At 40.0% G+C, this 19,139-nt stretch overlaps 1 protein-coding gene across 1 annotated transcript in view; it reads right to left on the bottom strand.

Moving 5' to 3' along the window:
- GLIS1 (GLIS family zinc finger 1) overlaps positions 1 to 19,139 on the bottom strand; it is a 300,120-nt gene that overhangs the window by 23,118 nt on the left and 257,863 nt on the right. Inside the window, 1 exon segment of the mRNA XM_032217837.1 lies at positions 10,757 to 10,907. Coding sequence (XP_032073728.1) covers positions 10,757 to 10,907 — 151 coding nt within the window.

Here is a 19,139-nt window from a genome sequence, read left to right as displayed (position 1 = left end):
TGGTGGAAAGGTTGTCCTTGCTCAAGAGATCCCTCTCAAGTGCCAGACGGCTAGTTGCAGCCACTGGGGCTCCGGATGTTGAAGGGCCCCCTGGCAGAGAGAGATCTCATGTGGAGGAATCGACCACGGATCTTGGATGGAAAGACTCACCAGATCGACAAACCAGGTCCTCCTGGGCCAAAAGGGAGCTACCAGCAGGACCTTCACTGCCTCCGCCAGGATCTTCCTGATGACTCTGGGAAGGAGAGGTAATGGTGGAAAGGGGTAGAACAGCTGTTTCGGCCAAGGGCAGTGCAGAGCGTTCACCCCCTCAGCCCTTAAATCTGGTGAAAAACCTGGGAAGATGAGAGTTGGCCGCTGTGGCGAACAGATCCACCTGGGGGCAACCAAACTTCTGAACTATGCGCTGGCACAGATGGGGGTGCAGGCACCACTCCGAGTGGTCAACAGTCGCCCTGCTCAACCAGTCCGCCTGGGTGTTCACCGTGCCGGAGATGTGCTCCGCCTGTACGGACAACAGATGGATCTCTGCCCACCGACCTAGGTCGTCAGCTTCCAACATCAAGGACCTGGACCGCGTGCCCCCCTGGCGGTTGATGTGCGCCTTCGTCACGACGTTGTCTGTCAGCACCCTCACATGATGACCCTGAATGCCCGTCTGAAAACGAATCAGGGCCAACCGGACCGCTCTCAGCTCCAGCCAGTTGATGCTGTGTGATGCCTCGGCTGAGGACCACCTGCCCTGAGCTATCTGGTTACGGAAGTGAGCTCCCCAACCGTACAGACTGGCATCCATCGTAATGGTGAGCCGGGTCGGCTCCTTGAACAGAGACCTCCTCTTCAGGGCAGGAGACAACCACCACCTGAGCGAGCGACGCACCATCACGGAGACCGATATGAGCCTTGGTGAGCTGCTCTCATTGGCCCTTTGATAAGGAAGGAGGAGCCACTGGAGGGGATGGGAGTGAAGATGTGCCCACGGAACAATGGACAGGCACAAGATCATCTTGCCCAGGAGCTGCGATAGCTGAACAATCTTGGCACGATGAGATCGCCGAAACCTGCATGACCATCTCCCTGAGGCTTGCCACCTGCTCCGGTGAGACGAAGACCTGGCAGGCAAAGGTGTCGATGACGACCCCTAGATGCTGAAGCCTGGTCGTTGGGTGAAGGTGGCACTTTTCTGAGTTGATGGAAAACCTGTGACTCCGCAGAACATGCATCGTGTAATGCAGATCCCTGACCGCCTGCTGGGGGGATGACGACTGGATGAGCACATCGTCCAGGTAGCAGTGCAGCTGCACCGGTTGCGACCTGAGGAAAGCCGCCACAGCTGCGAGGACCTTCGTGAAAGTCCTGGGGGCCGATGATAGGCCGAATGGCAGGGCCCGGTACTGGTAGTGCTGATCGGCGTAAGTGAACCTCAGGTATCTGTGATGGGCTTTGCAGATGGGTACATGGAGGTAGGCCTCTTTTAGGTCTATGGAGGTCAAGATGTCTCCCAGCCTGATGCAGCCCAGGATAGACTGGAGGGACTGCATCTTGAACCTCCGATAGGTGATATGATAATTTAACCTCTTTAGATCTAGGATCCCCCTCCACCCTCCGGAGTCTTTGGGGACCAGAAACAGGATGGAGTAGAACCCTCTCCCCTCCTGATCAGGTGGAACTGGCTCTATGGCCCTGATTTCCCTTACTTCCTGTTCCATGAGAGATATTTTGACTGGACACGAGGGAACGGGGCACCTGACGGGGAGGAAGAGAGAGGAAATCTAGGGTGAGACCCAGCCGGATCGTTTGTAAGACCCACTGGTCCAATGTGACCTGCTCCCATTGGGCGTGGAACAATTGGAGCCACCCTCCTATGGGAGCCAACTCCCGACAGTCACTTATACCTTCTGAAAGGACAGGAACCAGATCCCCCCTGATAGGGACGTCTGGAGTAGTACTGTTGGCGACCCCTGTCCCGAAAGGACTGACAGTCCTGGGACCTGTCTGCCTGCTGGTTGAATGGCTGATGTGACGGAGCGGAACTGGAAGAAGGTTCTGTGTTCCAAAAGGACTGTCTCCTGTAGGAGTAGAAGCCCTTCTTGTCAGATTTCTTAGAAACCGACGGCATCACCTTCTTTTTGTCCTTTTTTTCAACTAGGACAGGATCCAGGATCTCCCCGAAAAGCTTGACCCCTTTGAAGGGGGCAGAAACCAACTTCCACTTGGAACGCATGTCTACGTTCCAGTGCCTCAGCCACAAGAGACGCCTGGTGGTAACATTTGAAGCCAGGGCCCGAGAAGCAAACTTAGCCGCCTTGAGGGTGGCATCGGCAATGTACTCAGTGGCCGCCTGGAGTCCTACGCAACTTAAGCAAATCCTCCAGACTGGCATCCACTGTGTACAGTTTCTTATCATTGCTACTGGGCATAGCCATGGTAGCTGGCTGGGCCCATTTTTTCTGAACCAAATTAAGAAAAGGTTTGGGAACAGGAATGATCTCTTGGACAGAGATAAGTTCCTCAAACAAATCCCCAGACAAATCATTCAGTTCAGCAGGAGCCTGAACAGGTGGAGTGGACCCCATACAGGTAGCCAGCTTGGCCTTGTCCAAAATGGTTTTGAAATTGGCAACGTTAAAGAGCCCCGAAGATGTGGGCTTCTGAGCCGCAGCACCTTCCTCCCCCGAGAATTCAGCCTCCTGAACAGGAAGAATATCCTCCCCCTCCTCCCAGTCTGAATCCTCAGAACCCGAAGAGGAATGGGGGAAATGCAAGGGACATGGAGGAGACGCGACCCTGGGAACTGGCTGGAGCTCTAGATGCTTAGTCTTGCGGGTGCGTTTGCCCTTGTGCAACATGCCCACTTCGATGCCCTGGGAAATGGCCCTGTTAATAACCTCCTGCATCTCCACTGAAAGGTCAGGCCCAAGATCCTCCATGGGGCGACCCCTGGGTTTGGGCCTGGGAGGCGGATGTTGAGGGGCCAAGGGACCCGGGGCAGGGCCTTCCTCCAGATCCGAAGGGCAAGCAAAAAGATCAGCCTGATCTACCATCGAAGGCCCTGGTGATACTGCCCTAGACATGGAGGCCATGGGGGAAAACTCCCGGCCCTCATCCTCGCTGTCTGAAACAGGCCTTGGCTGGGCCGGAGGGACTCCATGGTGGGCTCCTCAGGAGACACCGATTGATAGGATTGTGCTTGGTGCTGGGCCTTGGAGAATTGCTTCTCAAGGGCCTTTTGGCGACGCAACGCATCCTTGTCTGGCCCTGATCCCTTCTGAGGCCCGGGCCTGGAGTATGGTTTGGAGCCCCTGATGGCCTCCCTCGCAGCGATGCTGGCCTGCCTGGAGAAAGCCCTGGAAGAACCCCCTGCCTGGGTGGAATCCTCGGGAACCTGCTCAGCCATATGGTAAACTGTGGGCCAAATGATAACCAGGGGCTACCTCCACTCACCATCTTGCAAAAGACTTGCAGACCAACAGACGCTCCAAAGAGATTGGGGGGGGGGGTGTCACAGCACCAATATACAGCAGTTGGAATAAAGCACGAGCGTTAACAGCTCCCTGCAGGAATGAGGCTTGTGACCAGCGACTCCAATCCTTGCCGCTCAGGTGGAAGAGGCACACGCCAAATTGCCAGCCAGGCCGGACAAAGAATGGCTCCTCGTGGCTCCTGCTGTGAATCAGGCTGCAGGCAGCTGTGGCACGAGGTTTAAAGTAGAAACCAAAACTGCAAATAGCTCCAAAATGGCGGCCGGAAGAGAACTAACTACTTTAAAAGTTGCTGCCAAGCAATCCGGAGCTCTGAGGCACCGCATCTGCACGCTGGCCACCAAAGGCATGGACGCCAACCACAAGAGCCTCAACGGGGCTTCCCCCCCCAGCAGGGGTCATAGCAGCGCTGGTGTCGGAACTCCGACCCGTGCGCTTCCCCCAGCAGCTGCCTACGTTCCAAGCTGCGTCTGGGTGATCAGGACGCCGGAGGAACGAAGAGTGAGCCCAGAGTGTAAATGAACTAAATAAACTTTAAATACACTCACTCAGCCTGCTCACACCCTAAACTAAGCATTACTCACAATAAAAAGCTCAAGAGAGTCCAAGCTAAGTAATAGAAATGAAGAGAAACTCTAAGCGCGTCCTACTGGGCTAGCTGAATTGAAAAAATCTGGAGATATTCAGCACCAGAGGCGTGGCTTAAAGTTTCAATTCAATTCTGGGCAGTTTGGCTGTATTTAACCCTTGCTTGGACTCTCCTGGACAGCGCCCTGGAAAATATACCAGCTTATATCTACTTCCCTTTTAAAGTGAAAATCTAATGTTTTTTAACATATTGTCCTCCAAACAAGAGATTCTAAACCTGAAGGATCGTATAAAAATACTGAAATAAAATAGATATTTAACACAAATTTGGAGTCTCCTAGGAAAGCCGCTTGGGAGCCATATATATAAAATTAATATACCACCTATCTCATTTAATGTTGAAGGTAGGACAAGAAGCAATGGATGGAAAACTAATCAAGGAGAGAAGCAACCTAGATTTAAGGAGGAGAAATTTCCTGCCAGAAAAATTAACCAGTGGAATGATTTGTCTCGAGAAGTTGTTGATGCTGCAACACTGGAGGTTTTTAAGAAGAGATTGGAAAACCATTTGTCTAAAATAGTATACAGTTTCCTAGTTGCGCAGGGGGCTGGACTAGAAGATCTTCAAGGTCCCTTCCAACTCTATTATTCTGTTATTTGGTTAATATTACTTGTTTCTGCAAATATGCTTATGAGGAATATTTTCCTTTAAGGTGACAGCATACTATGGTATAAACTGTCCAGGATTATGAATAACTTTGCAGGTGGAAACTTTCATTTTGCTAAAGGTGGCAATTCTACTCTTCTACGAAGAGAGAAGAAGTGCTACAAATAACAATTTAGCTTGTCTAGAATGATGAACCACAATGGGAGCTGAGAAATATGAAATATTGTTTTAATGTGCACATATTTAGCCATACTTAGGCACCACACCTATGTTCCGTAGCTTCAGTTTTTAATTTTTTTTGAAGGGCAGGTAATCCTTGATGTGCAACCACAATTAAATCCAACATTTCCATTGCTAAGCAAAACAGCTGTGAATTTGGCCCCATTTTACCACTTTTTTTGCATGGTTGTTAAGTGAATCTGGCTTCCTCGTTGACTTTGCTTGTCAGAGGATCACAAAAGGTGATCATATAACCCAGGGACACTTGCCAAGAATTTTGATCATGTGACCACAGGGATGCTACAACCATCACAAGTGTGAAACACAGTCATAAGTCAGCTTTCCAATACCTCATAACCTCACTAAATGAATGGTTGTAAGTTGAGGATTTTCCCCAAACACACAGACACATTGTCAGGCTCTACAGATCAAACTGGCCAAGTGCAAGTGTTAATATAGCACATTGCTACCTGGAACTTTAAAAGCAATAACAAAAAACTCTAACATGACAAACTCTACTTTTTATATGACCAACTGCTCCTAAAAAAAACATCCTTAATTAATAATAATATAAATTGGTATGAAGTTACCTGATCTCTATGTGTCACATGCTTCTTTATTAAAGGGAATTAAATACTTCTCATACGTAGCCAGGGTAAATATATTTGGTAATGAAGTCAGATTTTGTTAGATCATTTTCAAGTAAATTAAATATTTTTTTGTCAAACTATGTAAACATCTTAAAAACCTTTTGGGAAAACTGAGTGCTGCCGTTGTTACTGACTTTGGCAAAGAATAAAATAACAAGGGCCTTTTTTGTTGTTGCTTTTAAAAAAAGAAGGCTTTGAATCAAATTCTTAGCCTTTCGGTCAAACATGAGTAGATTTCTTGTGCTCAGCAGCTTGTGGTGTTTGGCTTCTTTCATATTTGATGATTCAGTCACTGCAGTTTGTGATAGCAATCGTTTTGCTCCATCCCAAAGACTTAAGCTCAGGAATTCAACCCTGTCATCACTTTGGCTCATGGTGCACAAATTCTGTACATTCTGTATACTTCAACAAGGAGTCTGAGAGGTGATAAATGAGGCAAATATTGTAGTTTACCAAAAGGGTAAAACAGATAGAAAATGATGGCCACAGATTGAATTTGTGCAGTAGGTAATCAGTATACATTTTTATCTGATGGAGCATATGTCTACTACAGATTGTCCTCGCTTACTGATCACCCATTCAGCAACCATTTAAAGTTAACAATGGCACCAAAAAAGGGAGATTTACAACCCATGCTCAAAGTTGTGGCTGTTGTAGTATCCTCGTAGTCACATGATCCCAATTTGTGTGCTTGGCAACTAGGGCACATCCACGATGGCCACAATGTCACACAATCATGTGATGGCCATTTGTGTCCCTCGCAGCCAGCTTCCAACAAGCAAAGTCAAGGGGGAAACCAATAGGAAGTTGCATTTCACGTAACAATTGCACCACTTTGCAACAGAGTTCCCAACTATAGTCGGTAAGTGAGGACACCCTGTATTAACAAAAGTACAACATTCCAATAACCTCAATAGAGTGCTCTAAAAAGATTGTAGAAAACTCTTAAAAGGGACATCAGCCTTGCGTTAGCAAGCAATAGTATTAGCTTTCTGTGTGATTATTTCAAGTGCATTTTCTGCTACAAAATATTCTACTGTGGTTTTAGAAAGCCCAGAGCAAATCTGAGTGTTACAGTACTTACTTTGGATTTTTTTATTGTTGTTAATAACAATATTCAATAGAGTATCAAATAGTATTTCTAGTCTGTGTACAATGTTGCAATAAAATGCAGTAAACCACTAAAAGAACATTACTCTGTAAGATAGAATTGGTACAATAATACAAATATAAAGTGTAGCCACCATCAGAGAATAACAAGCCATAAAATAAGATATTATAAAGGTGATCTTAACATAAATAATATATTTATTTATTATATTATTTTAAAATCATTGAAATAGAAAAATAACTGTACATGTTGTCAAAGCAATAGTAATGGGAGCACATGGAACCAATTTCACTTGCAAGAACAATCTAGTTTCAATGCTATTGCCTAAGTCATTATTCCTACTATTGAAGAATGAATATTGTAGCATTATTTCAGGAAAGGTTTTAATAAATGACTTTGGAGTTTGGGTAGATATCTGTGAGAGGGTGCATTGAATCATCTGAGATTCCAAAGCAGTTTGTTTTGTAGATTCAAACCACAATTTTGAATTAGACTAATAAAAAGGTAGAAGATTTAAGTGAGAAGTGGCAAACATGGCTGCAAAATTCCAATGAATTTCTCAGGATTATTTTTACACTACCTAATGATAGGTTATCTTTAAAAGCACACCCACATACATTATATCAATATATGTGGAACATTAATCGTGGTGGATTATACACTTCCAGACAGAATTAGGATGTGATACCAACTGATAAAAAGCCATGCCACAGAATCTGTTAGTGCTTCTTCTAGCATAGTGATGGTAAACTTTTTTGTAAACACATGGCAAAATTGTGTGTGCGCGCACAATAGTGTGCCTTCACCTACAATACAATGTGCCCTGCCCATCTGTGCATGTGTGTGCATGTGGAGGGGTTTTCACCTTCTCCAGGCTTCAGAGGCTTTCCTGAAGCCTGAGGGAGGGTGAAAATGGCCTCCCCTTGCCCTCCAGAAGGCCGAAACCCAGCTGGCTCCTGCATGCATGAATGCTGGAGCTGACGGCTCGCATGTCAGCAGATATGGCTCCATGTGCCAACTGTGGCACGTGTGCCATAAATTCCCCATAATGGTTCTAGCAGTTACGAATCCAGAAAGAGTCCCAGAGTTCCTAACCCTTTAGGGGAAACATAAACCCTTTAGAAAAGATTCAATCCCTTAATTTGCTATGAAACACTATTCCGATGGTTTGTTTCAGATTTGTCTGAACACCATTCTACTTAGCTTCCTTCAACAAATGACAATAGCTAAGTATCAATTAAGAAAGAATTAATATACCATTCACTACTTCCCCTTTCCACGACACTGCAATTCCTTGATTTAAAGTATTCCCAAATACAAAACTGCAGGATTATAGAGAATGCCTTGTCTTGAATACAACTAGTGGTTTACTTCAAAATTCAGCACAGGAAATGTGGGCCTATGTAAGCAGAATCTATTACAAAACTCGTTATGATGGAAAAACACCAGAAATTCTGTTGCTAAAACAAATCTTGCCTTAGTGAGATCACTATGACTAGAATAAATAGTATTATAAACTAGTGGGATATAATGTTATCATATATTTGCATACACACATTAGCATATTTTCTAATTTAATCAACTTGACTGCAGCCCAAAAATTAAGTGAGGGGCCAGTAGCATAATTTTAAATATATATTTTAAATATATATTTCTTACTGCATTTATAATAATTCACTCTATCATCAACACAATTATTAGATTTTTTAAAACCTCATTAAAAAGTATTCAAATTAATATGTGCCAGTGTATCTTTTGTCAGTTTTCAGACATTCCTAGTTTTTAGACAAATAAATTATGAATTAATTAAATTAAATGTTAGACTTGCTTCTGAAAAAAAAGCATAGTTAAAAGCATATTGACACTATTTGCTTTCTTAGATTAGCATATTCTTCCATTGCATGTTAGCAATATCTCTCTCTGTCCAAATTCAATCCAGTAACAGTCAAAACCAATAAATATTAAATTTGTTCCTGGCTGAAGCTTGAGGAACATCCAATAAAAAGTGAAATCATTTGGCTTGTTTCATATGTCTCTGACACAATAGATTACATCAATGGAAAGGAATAAATCAATCAGTAATATATAAGAAATAATGGATTTCCTTAAGAAGGCTCAAAATCAGTATCATGACAATGGGAAGAGAAAACCAGAGAAGATAATGAAGACCTGAGGAAGCAAGTGGAGAAGAAAAACAGAAACAAACAAACAAAAAATCCTCTATTTGTATTCCCAATACCCTACTTCCTCAAGTGGAATGTTACAGAAAGAATTTTAATCTTTACTGATCCTCAAGTCACAAACTCTGAGCTATAGTCCCAATTTCATGCTAAGATTTTTTCCTAAGGAAAGAATATCAACTAATTTATATTTATAGGAAGGCTATAATATACATGGGTGTTTGCATGGATACACACACTTTTTAAAATAACTTGACATACTACTTCAAAAATAATTTAGGCGGTCATAAAGATTATATCTGAAAAACTAGAATTCCTAGTTAACTCCTTAACTAGGAGTGAATTAATCACTTAATCTAGTACTCCTTGATATGGTAAGCAGATGGAGTTATTTTAAAAAGTGTCTATGTGTGCATGTACATTATGGCCTTCTGATAAATATAAATCAGTCCATGTTCCTTCCTCAGATAGCAGTCTGAATGTGAAGCTGGGACTATAACTCTCAAATTAAGTGATTAGCTCCCTCATCACCAATAGAAGGCAATCTTTGAGCTATGATCCAAAATTATATTTGCAATTCTGATAAGACTGGCATTTTATACTTGCTAATAACATTTAACATTCCATTGCCTAACAAGTTGGAACATAAGCATAATTAGGCAATATTAGAAGAGATTTAGAAGCAAAACCTTTTCCTTTAAATAATGTTTAGGGAACATCTACAAGTTCCACATTTGAAACAGTTTCTTCCAGTTTTTATTTACTTCTCAAAACTAAAGATCACTCTTATTGCAGTGTGTGATTCAGGTTTTTTATGAGAGCAAAGTCAAAATAGAACAAAAGCTGGGTGGCCAAAAGAACAAGCCTATATAATTGCAGTATGGGAAAACTTTTTAATAGAAATTGGATGGAAGCTCTATTTTCTTTAAATACACTCAGTTTTTAAATGCCTGAAAAATTACCGGACCTCAGGAAATTTAATTTTCCCACTACCCAAATAGGGCTTATAGATGCTGGTAAGCCATACAGTTATAGGCATTATTATGGGTCACATATAATTTTCTCTTTCTCCACTCTAAAGGCCTGTCATCATTAGAAGCTACAATCTTAACCTCTTTCCTAAGTATACTTTTGAAATAAAACACTGCCACCTATAATTTGTTTTGAACTGAGAAGCATTCAGTTTATCCAATATTACCACATAACAGTAGTTTTCAAAAGTACCTTTTAAAAGTGTGTGTATATATGTATCCGCACTTACCCACATTTAATGTAAAAGAAAATATAATTCCCAAAATGCATATACTCAATCACATGAGAAGAGGACGTGGGAAATTATGAGCACAGAGCTCAAGTTTCAGAGATATGCCTCTATGCACCTGATGAAGGAAGTTACACAAAATCTTATACCTTTTAATATAATTTGATAGTCTGAAAGACTTTCAAAGTTTTTTTTGTTATCATAATCTAACAGGACTGTCCTAAAAGTTCCATGGACCAATAAGTCTTAGGCAAGTGATCTTCCATTTCCCTTTAGGGATCCATTTTGGTTTCTTAGAAAAATAGCTCTCTAAGTGTCCCACCACTCTAATATGATTTACAAATGAAGCTCAGAAAGAGTCATTCTTTTGTCCTTCACTTTTCCAATATGTATCTTTAAGATACATATTGTTTGGAGAAAACTCATTCTTTCTTTCTTCAAATGGAAATAATTGCCAGACAATGAAACTTCACAGGTAGTAAGCAGGCTGAATGTATATGACTGCATGCAAAGATCTTTCCTGTTCTTGAGTTCAGAAGACACAAACCAAAGAGAGAAAGTTGGAATATTAAAAATTGAGAAATATTTTATTACATACCCTTTTCCGTCACTTTCTATGGATGATACATGATGATGTGCATTAGTGAGAGATGACTCAAGTATATGTTGCCTTGACAGAACATTCTGATGCTGTGGTAGAAGACCAGTTGATAGTCCATTGTGTTTTGTGCTGGAACTAGTATACATTCCTAAGGAAAGAAAATGTCAATGAAAACTTTTATAGTTCCTCTAAAAAGCATCTTTTAGCACAGATGTTTCAAACAAATTGCAACAGGTTTTTGTCTTACATTGAGGATGAGAATGAAAGTATCTTTCAGATTTTACAACTATAAAATCATGTATATCTTAAATATTTAGAATATAGTATAGAGAAAAACTGAACTAGATCCAATAGATTGTTTCTACTGTGCATGGAAAAACAAAGATGGTAAATAAAAATCTTTAACGTGTATTCCCCAGCAACTTATACTAAAAGACACACTGCCTCCAATTTTGGAAATAAGATATAATCATCATTGCTTATAATTACTTATTTGCCATGGAATTATCTAATTTCCCTTTTAAAAGCTCATTAACCTGGTGGAAATAACTAACAGATCCAAGAACAACTGGCTGTAGAGAATAGTTTTCAATGGTTTTTGAATTCACAGTTAAAAGAAAGATTAAAAGTGGATAATAGGATTGGAACTGAATAACAGAAAACAGAATTTGAGGCTGAACTATGTATAAATGATGAACGTATAACTGCTAAAATGTATAAACTTTTATTGAAATTTAAGCAGCAAAAGAACAAGTGAAACACTGTATGATAAAATGGGCTAACATATGTTTGCACATAATAAACTGATGGAACAATGGGAAAATATGTGATTAAAAGGTTTGACATTTACATTATGTTATAACTTCAGAGAATTTTTATAAAATGATGTACTATTGGTATATGACTCCAGAAAAATTGCCTAGAATGCATAAAAGTACTTCAAATTCATGTAAAGTAAAAATTACATAAATTAGAGAATTTATGCTAGAGAGAAGTTCTCTGAAGATAGGCTCCAGCATGAGTCCGAAAGCTCAGAAGACAAAACTTCTGGTCCCGGTGACCAACTCAGATTGGATCATGCAACATTATCTTGGGACATGTATATTCAGAAAATAAATGATATCAATTTATTTTTGGGTACAAATAAAAATGCAAGAAAGTATTTCTTCCCCTTAGTGAAGAGCAATTTTGGAGATAAAAGAACACAAACAAATTATACATGATAACATATAAAAATTTTAATTGCATTGTTTGAATCAAGCCCTAATACACTAAGGAGGACAACCCATCAGGTGAACTGTAATTGAACCAGCAAGAAGTCAGCTTGTTTTGAAAGGATGTTCACGTATTTAAAGAAAAGGAATCACACAGAGATGAAGCACTGAATTCTGTTCCTTGAAATAACTAAATCTTCATATGCATCACTTAAAGTGAAATTACTGAATAAGCATAAAAGCTCTGCAGCTCTGAACTTACCCAATATTGTTCATGAGGTCAGCCGCCTGCATGGAAAATATGCTTGCCTGAGCTGAAGGTCAAAAGGACGACGAGAAGGACATTGGAAACACAACGCCAATGCCAAGTCTTTTTATGGTTTAAGGGAGAATTGTTCTTATGATTGGGCAGCTTTGAATCATATTTTTCTGGCAATGTACAGGTAGTCCTCGACTTATAACACTTCATTTAGTAACAGTTCAGAGTTACAACGTCATTGAAAAGTGCCTTATCACCATTTTGACACTTATGACCATAATAGCATCCCCATCGTCACATGATCAAAATTCAAATGCTTGGCCACTGGTTCATATTTATGACAATTGCAGTGTCATGTGATTAGCTTTTGTGACTTTCTGACAAGCAAAGTCAATGGGGAAACCAGATTCACTTAACAACCATGTTACTAACTTAACAACTACAGTGATTCGCTTAACAATTATGGCAAGAAATGTCATAAAATGGGGCAAAACTCACTTAACAAATGTCTCACTTAGCAATGTAAATGTTGGGATCAATTGTGGTCATAAGTTGAGGATTGCCTGTGTACCAGCTTTAAAATAATGCCTTAGCAAGCTAACATTGCTAACATCATTTTTATGCATAGACTGTTTTTATTTCTGAATAAATTACAAATAGGATGAAAGTTTTATCAATGCTCATATCAGGAAAGACATATTCAAATTCAGCACCGACCTCTTAAAACCAATCAAGAAATTATATGAACATTAGTAAGAGAGTGTACAACTCTAGTGACTTATATATCTTTGAATAGTATAAACTAACATCCTTCAAAAGTCAAACTGGTTTCCTGAAACTTGCATTTTTTAATCCCAGTTTGGTCCCTTAATTTTCCTATTAACAGTACTGGCTTTGGAACAAACAGATGGACTTGCACGTGATGTGCATTAGCGCTCTCCACATTTCCATTTTTCCCTCATATTTTTATAAGTGCTCCAACCACAAGCCTTTTCTTAGGGATAAGTCCTTTTTGAGGGAAAGTCCTTTTGAGAACACATGACAAGTTATTACAAGCTGTTAAAGAAAATATTGTTTTACCATTTTATTCTCTGCAGATGGTATAATAGATTCTGCCTCTGTTTCCATTTATATTTCAGACACCTGTGTGATTTCAGGGTATTATAATTTCTTTCTTAGGACATCTTGGTATGCTTAATCCATACACTAACATCCATATGACATTTTAAATTATGTTATATTATATTGTATTACATTACATTGACTGCATTATATTATTATATTTTTCTTATATACCACATTGCTGCTATTTTACTATTTGATTGAAATAGAAATCAAATAAATGTCAAATATAAGAGGTGAAAAAGGAAAAAAATGCACATGTCCAGATTCCTGAAAAATACAGGTGCTCCCAGAGACATTCACTTCCAGAAAGCTTACACTATCTGAAAAGTTGAAATTCTGAATAAATAAATGAACCAGCTGACATAAACACAGAAGATACTATAGGCAATATCATTTGGAACTTGCTTCTGAATATAACAGTACCACAGCAAACTAAAAATATTTAGGTCTTATAACAATCAGATAAGATGTGCACTAATTGGTGTCTAAAAGTAGTTTGAGGGATGTCCTGCGGATCCTGGCCAAATGGTACATTTAATAATTCAACATAATATGGCAAAAAAATCTTTGATGTAAGTTTGCTAAAAGAAAACTTTGCAAGTATCAAAGTACTTTTATTGGAATAACAATTTGGAAATTAAGACACAATCTTATAGTTATGGAGTGCAATAGGATTTAGCTGAAACACGTGTGCAGAAGTTGGATTATCAAAATTGCTGTTATATCAGCTTTATCATTCATACTACAGATAGCCCTCGATTTATGACAACTGATTCAAACTGATTTCTGTTGCTAAGTAAGGCAGTTGTTAAGTGAGTCATGCCCCATTTTACAACCTTTTTGCCATTATTAAGTGAATCTCTTCAGCTGTTAAGTTAGTAATATGATTGTTAAGTGAATCTGACTTCCCCATTGACTTTGCTTGTGAGAAGTTCACAGAAGCTGATCATATGACATTGGGGTACCGCAAGCATCATAGATACTTGCCAACCATCTAAATTTTTATCATCACCATGGGGATGCTGCAACAGTTGTCAGTGTGAAAAACAGTCACAAGTTACTTCAAACTGTCACCAAATGAATGGCTGAAATTTGAGCACTACCTGTATAATAAATTTCATACAAAGAATAAAATTTTAAAAAAGCAGAATAGTACAATAGAACTAGGAGCAGAATTAATTCTACTTTAGGAAAAAAAGAAGTTAAGAAATCAATATGGAAGTTAAGGAAAATAAATTCATATCTCTTGTTATAAAATAGGATAATTCTATTATAAATAGGTTTGTTTTAAATGGAATCAATTTAGTAAGACTTTGGTCCTTCAGATAAAATTACCTCAAATATTAATAATTTAAAGCTGAGAATTTATACTCTAATCAATAAACTCTTTTGTTTGGAATGCACATGGGTTGTTTATTCTAGAAGTATAGATCTATTAAATTGCTTTCTAGGGATTACATGGTCATTAAAAAAGTGTTTTTATTTAGTATTCACAATTACAAACGTAACTTCAATTTAATTTAATTAATTAATTTTTCTACACTTTTCGGTAAACTTATGTTCTAAGGTTTTTTTTTTAGAGGTTTCTTATTCATGGAATGAATTTGCACTATACTGTTAATGTTTTTACAATCAGTTGATTATTTTAACAATTATCATCTATTCGCACATTAAATATTATTTTCCTTTATCTTGTGCAAAAATGGGGCATCCACTGAAATAAAAGATCTTAAGCAGATAATTCCAAGTAAGGATTACAGTTTTATCTTGTATTTTTAGCATGATGAATTGTTTTGGCTGCTATGCGATATCAAAAAATTATTTTAGCTAATTCTATATAAGAAAAAAAGATTGAGTGTATTAGTTTATAATACAATACAATAATACAATACAATAATACAATAGCAGAGTTGGAAGGGACCTTGGAGGTCATCTAGTCCAGTGGTCCCCAACCCCCGGTCCACGGACCGGTGCCGGGCCGTGGAGTACCTGGCACCGGGCCGCGCAGCGGCCGGGAGCCATGCAACGGCCGACTCTTCACTCATGCAGCGCCGTCGCCGGAGGGGGGAGCTGCGCGGAAGCACAGGAGCAAGTGAGGCGAGGAGGAAGAATCCCCCGCTACTACACCACCTCTGCCCCCTCCCCGAGTCAGCCGTCCCCTCAGTGAACGCCTCCGCCTCTTTCTCCTTTCTCGCCTCAGTCGGCTCGCCTGGAAGCGAGGCGAGGAGGGGGCGGACCATGCGCTGGAAGCGGAGCCCTTGGAGGCCGCTCTCTTCTTTTTCCCGCCTGGCCTTGGCTTGTGAGAAGGAACGGCGGGAGAGGTAGAGAGAGAGAGAGAGAACGTTGGGCAGCCGAGGGCTGGGGGGGGTCTTTTGAGGGGAGATGGGGGGTGCGCGATTTTGGCGCCAGATTCAGGCCGCCGCTGCCGCTATTGCAGCGCACGGTGGAAAAGCGGTGGTCTTGCCCACCCCTTCCCTGCCTCCCGCCCGCTCCAGTTGCCGCAGCCAGGGGTGGGGGCTTGGTGCCTGAAGTCTCTTGCCTCTCTTCCAAAATTTCGCCAACGGGCATCAGTGAAGCGCGCTCTTTCTCTTCCTCACAAAACACATTTCCTTTCCCCCCACGCGTAGTTATTGGCGATATGGACTCTTGGAGGCTGCGCTCCCGGGTCGCGTTTCCTTTTTGCAGCCCACGAGAATGCCTGGTTCTGAGCCTCAAAAAACGAGAGTTCTCTTAAGGCTGCAAAAAAGGAATATACTTTGGTCCTTGAAGCGCTTTTCCTGTTATTTGGACATTATATATATACGTACGTACATACGTACGGTATGTATATATGCATGATTTTAAAAGAAATTAGTTGAGCACATGGAATCTTTTTTCTTTTAGTATATTTTGGAGGTGGGGGCCCACTTTGTTATTTAAGATAGTATCTCCTTTTATATATGGTAGTGAAGATACCTAATACTCCCACCCCCTATTTCCCCCACGACAACCTTGTGAGGTGGGGGGGCTTAGATAGAGTGAATGGGCTTAATACTGTATTCTTTTTACATTGCTATCCTCTGGCTTATTTAATTTTGCCCTTGCTCTTTTTATCTTTGACCTTGATTAATTCAGCTGTTTATTCCTTAAAATCTACATACAAAATGGAAGGTGGGATATGATTCAGGTGTTGAATTGGGAAGGTGGATTTAAAAAGAATGTTTGTATTCCCCCATTTTCGCCCCCCACCCCTGCGCGCGCTCAGCGGGCCACGGTAAAATTATCAAAGGCTGACTGGTCCGCGGCGATAAAAAGGTTGGGGACCACTGATCTAGTCCAACCTCCTGCCTAGGCAGGAAGCCCTATACCATTCCAGACAAATGGCTATCCAATATCTTCTTAAAGACTTCCAGTGTTGGGGCATTCACAACTTCTAGAGGCAAGCTGTTCCACTGATTAATTGTTCTAACTGTCAGGAAATTTCTGCTCAGTTCTAAGTTGCTTCTCTCCTTGATTAGTTTCAACCCATTGCTTCTTCTTCTACCCTCAGGTGCCTTGGAGAATAGTTTGACTCCCTCTTCTTTGTGGCAACCCCTGAGATATTGGAACACTGCTATCATGTCTCCCCTAGTCCTTCTTTCTATTAAACTAGACATACCCAGTTCCTGCAACCGTTCTTCATATGTTTTAGTCTCCAGTCCCCTAATCATCTTTGTTGCTCTTCTCTGCACTCTTTCTAGAGTCTCCACATCTTTTGTTCATCGTGGCGACCAAAGCTGAACGCATTATTCCAAGTATGGCCTTACCAAGGCATTATAAAGTGGTATTAACACTTCACATGATCTTAATTCTATCTCTCTGTTTATACAGCCTAGAACTGTATTGGCTTTTTTGGCAGCTGCTGCACACTGCTGGCTCATATTTAAATGGTTGTCCACTAGGACTCCAAGATCCCTTTCACAGTTACTACTGTTGAGCAAGGTACCACCTATACTGTACTGTGCATTTCGTTTTTTTTTGCCTAAATGTAGAACCTTACTCTTTTCACCATTGAATTTCATTTTATTAGATAGTGCCCAATGTTCAAGTTTGTCAAGATCCTTCTGTATCTTAAGCCTATCTTCTGCCATCTTATCTACAATGTCTAGACATACATCTGGGGTACCATTTCTTTTTAATCCCTAACAGTTAACAGGTATGCAAAAATCAGATGTCTTTTTAAACTAGTGGCAATTTGTTTTAAAAATTGTGAAACAAGCTTCTTTTGCTCTCCAATGTGGTTCATACAACAGTACTTCAAATTTATTGGACAATTCAGAGAATGCTTACCAAAGGCTGGTTTCATAATGTTAGAAATGTAATACAGAAAATGGAACATCAATTTATAAAGTATGGGCTTGTCATACAGATGATACATTTTTGTTTTGAATTTATGGACCTAGAACTACCATTTCTATCTAGGAATTTTATATTATTTAAATTATCTCGAAGCAGACTTTATCAACAACACTAAGGTGATTATTATACAACATTGGAAAGGAAAATCTACCTAGATTGCATTTACAGATTGTTGAGGTGTATGGATTCTTACCAACATATAAATTGATTCTTTAAAAAAACTATTTCTATAAGTTTTCTCAACATTTGGGGGCATATACTATAATGTAGCATGTATAATTTCTTTGGTATTCAGTTCATATATAAAACATTTGAATTTAAGTGTCATATGTAAAATAAAGCAAAAAAAGAATTTGATGTATTTGGGGTTAGCTGTTTAAACACATACCAAGTTCTTTTGCTAGCATACAACAGTATAAATCTCAGATAAGAACAGAAGGAAGACAGATAAGTCAAATAAGAACAGAAGGAAGACCTCTAGTTTAGATATGAGGTCACAATAAATATGACTACACTGTGATAACATCCCATTGATTCTTTTATTGGCAGCTTAACAAAGATCTCTCATGTTTACAACACAGTGTCTATTTAATTATTAATTATTAGAGAGCCAGTTTGATCCAGTGGTTAAGGCATAAGGCTAGAAACCATGAGTTCCAGCCCTTTTTTGCCTGTTTTTGCCATGAAAGCAATCTGGGTGAACTTGGGCCAGTTATTTTCTCTCAGCCCAATCCACCTCACAGAATTATTGTTGTGGAGGAAACAGGAGGAGGAATGTATGTTTGATACATTCATTGCCTTGAGTTATTTTTAAAAATAATAAAGGTGGGATAGAAAGCAAATATGTAAATATTTATAACAGGCTCTGATTATGTGCATAGGGCCCTATTTGTATGGGATCCTGTGTAGGCATTCTAATAAACATTCATAAGTTGGGCACTAAAAAGCAACCATTTCATACTCATTTAGTTCTATAAAGTTGCATTTAAAAGGGGCTATACTTTTCTCCCATAAGATTTAAAGTGTCCCTGAAAGGATTGACGAGGTTTTTAAATGGTACACATGCCAGTTTATACTAGGCTTATTTGCTTACCTTGATAAATAACATGCCAATGAAATGAAATAAAATAGCAATTTTAGGACATTATTCATTATCATGACTAAGAAACATTCAATGCTGCTAATTTGCAGAAAATACTTTTAACTGGTATTCTGGGCAAATTACTATTTGTCTGTTCTGTAGAAACTATGTAATTATAGTAAAGCAAGGCCACTGTAACATAGACTAAAATTTTGTTTCCCTGGACAGATCCTAAGGACCAAAATATTTAGTTATTTTAGACCCTCTGTGTATTTTCAAATGAGGAGCAGTCACTTACTATAGGTACAATGTCCTGCACCTAAG

Source organism: Thamnophis elegans, chromosome 5 (assembly GCF_009769535.1).
Source record: "Thamnophis elegans isolate rThaEle1 chromosome 5, rThaEle1.pri, whole genome shotgun sequence".
NCBI classification, from domain to species: domain Eukaryota; kingdom Metazoa; phylum Chordata; class Lepidosauria; order Squamata; family Colubridae; genus Thamnophis; species Thamnophis elegans.
Note: the sequence above shows the minus strand (reverse complement) of the source record. Positions and strands in the feature narration are given on the sequence as shown.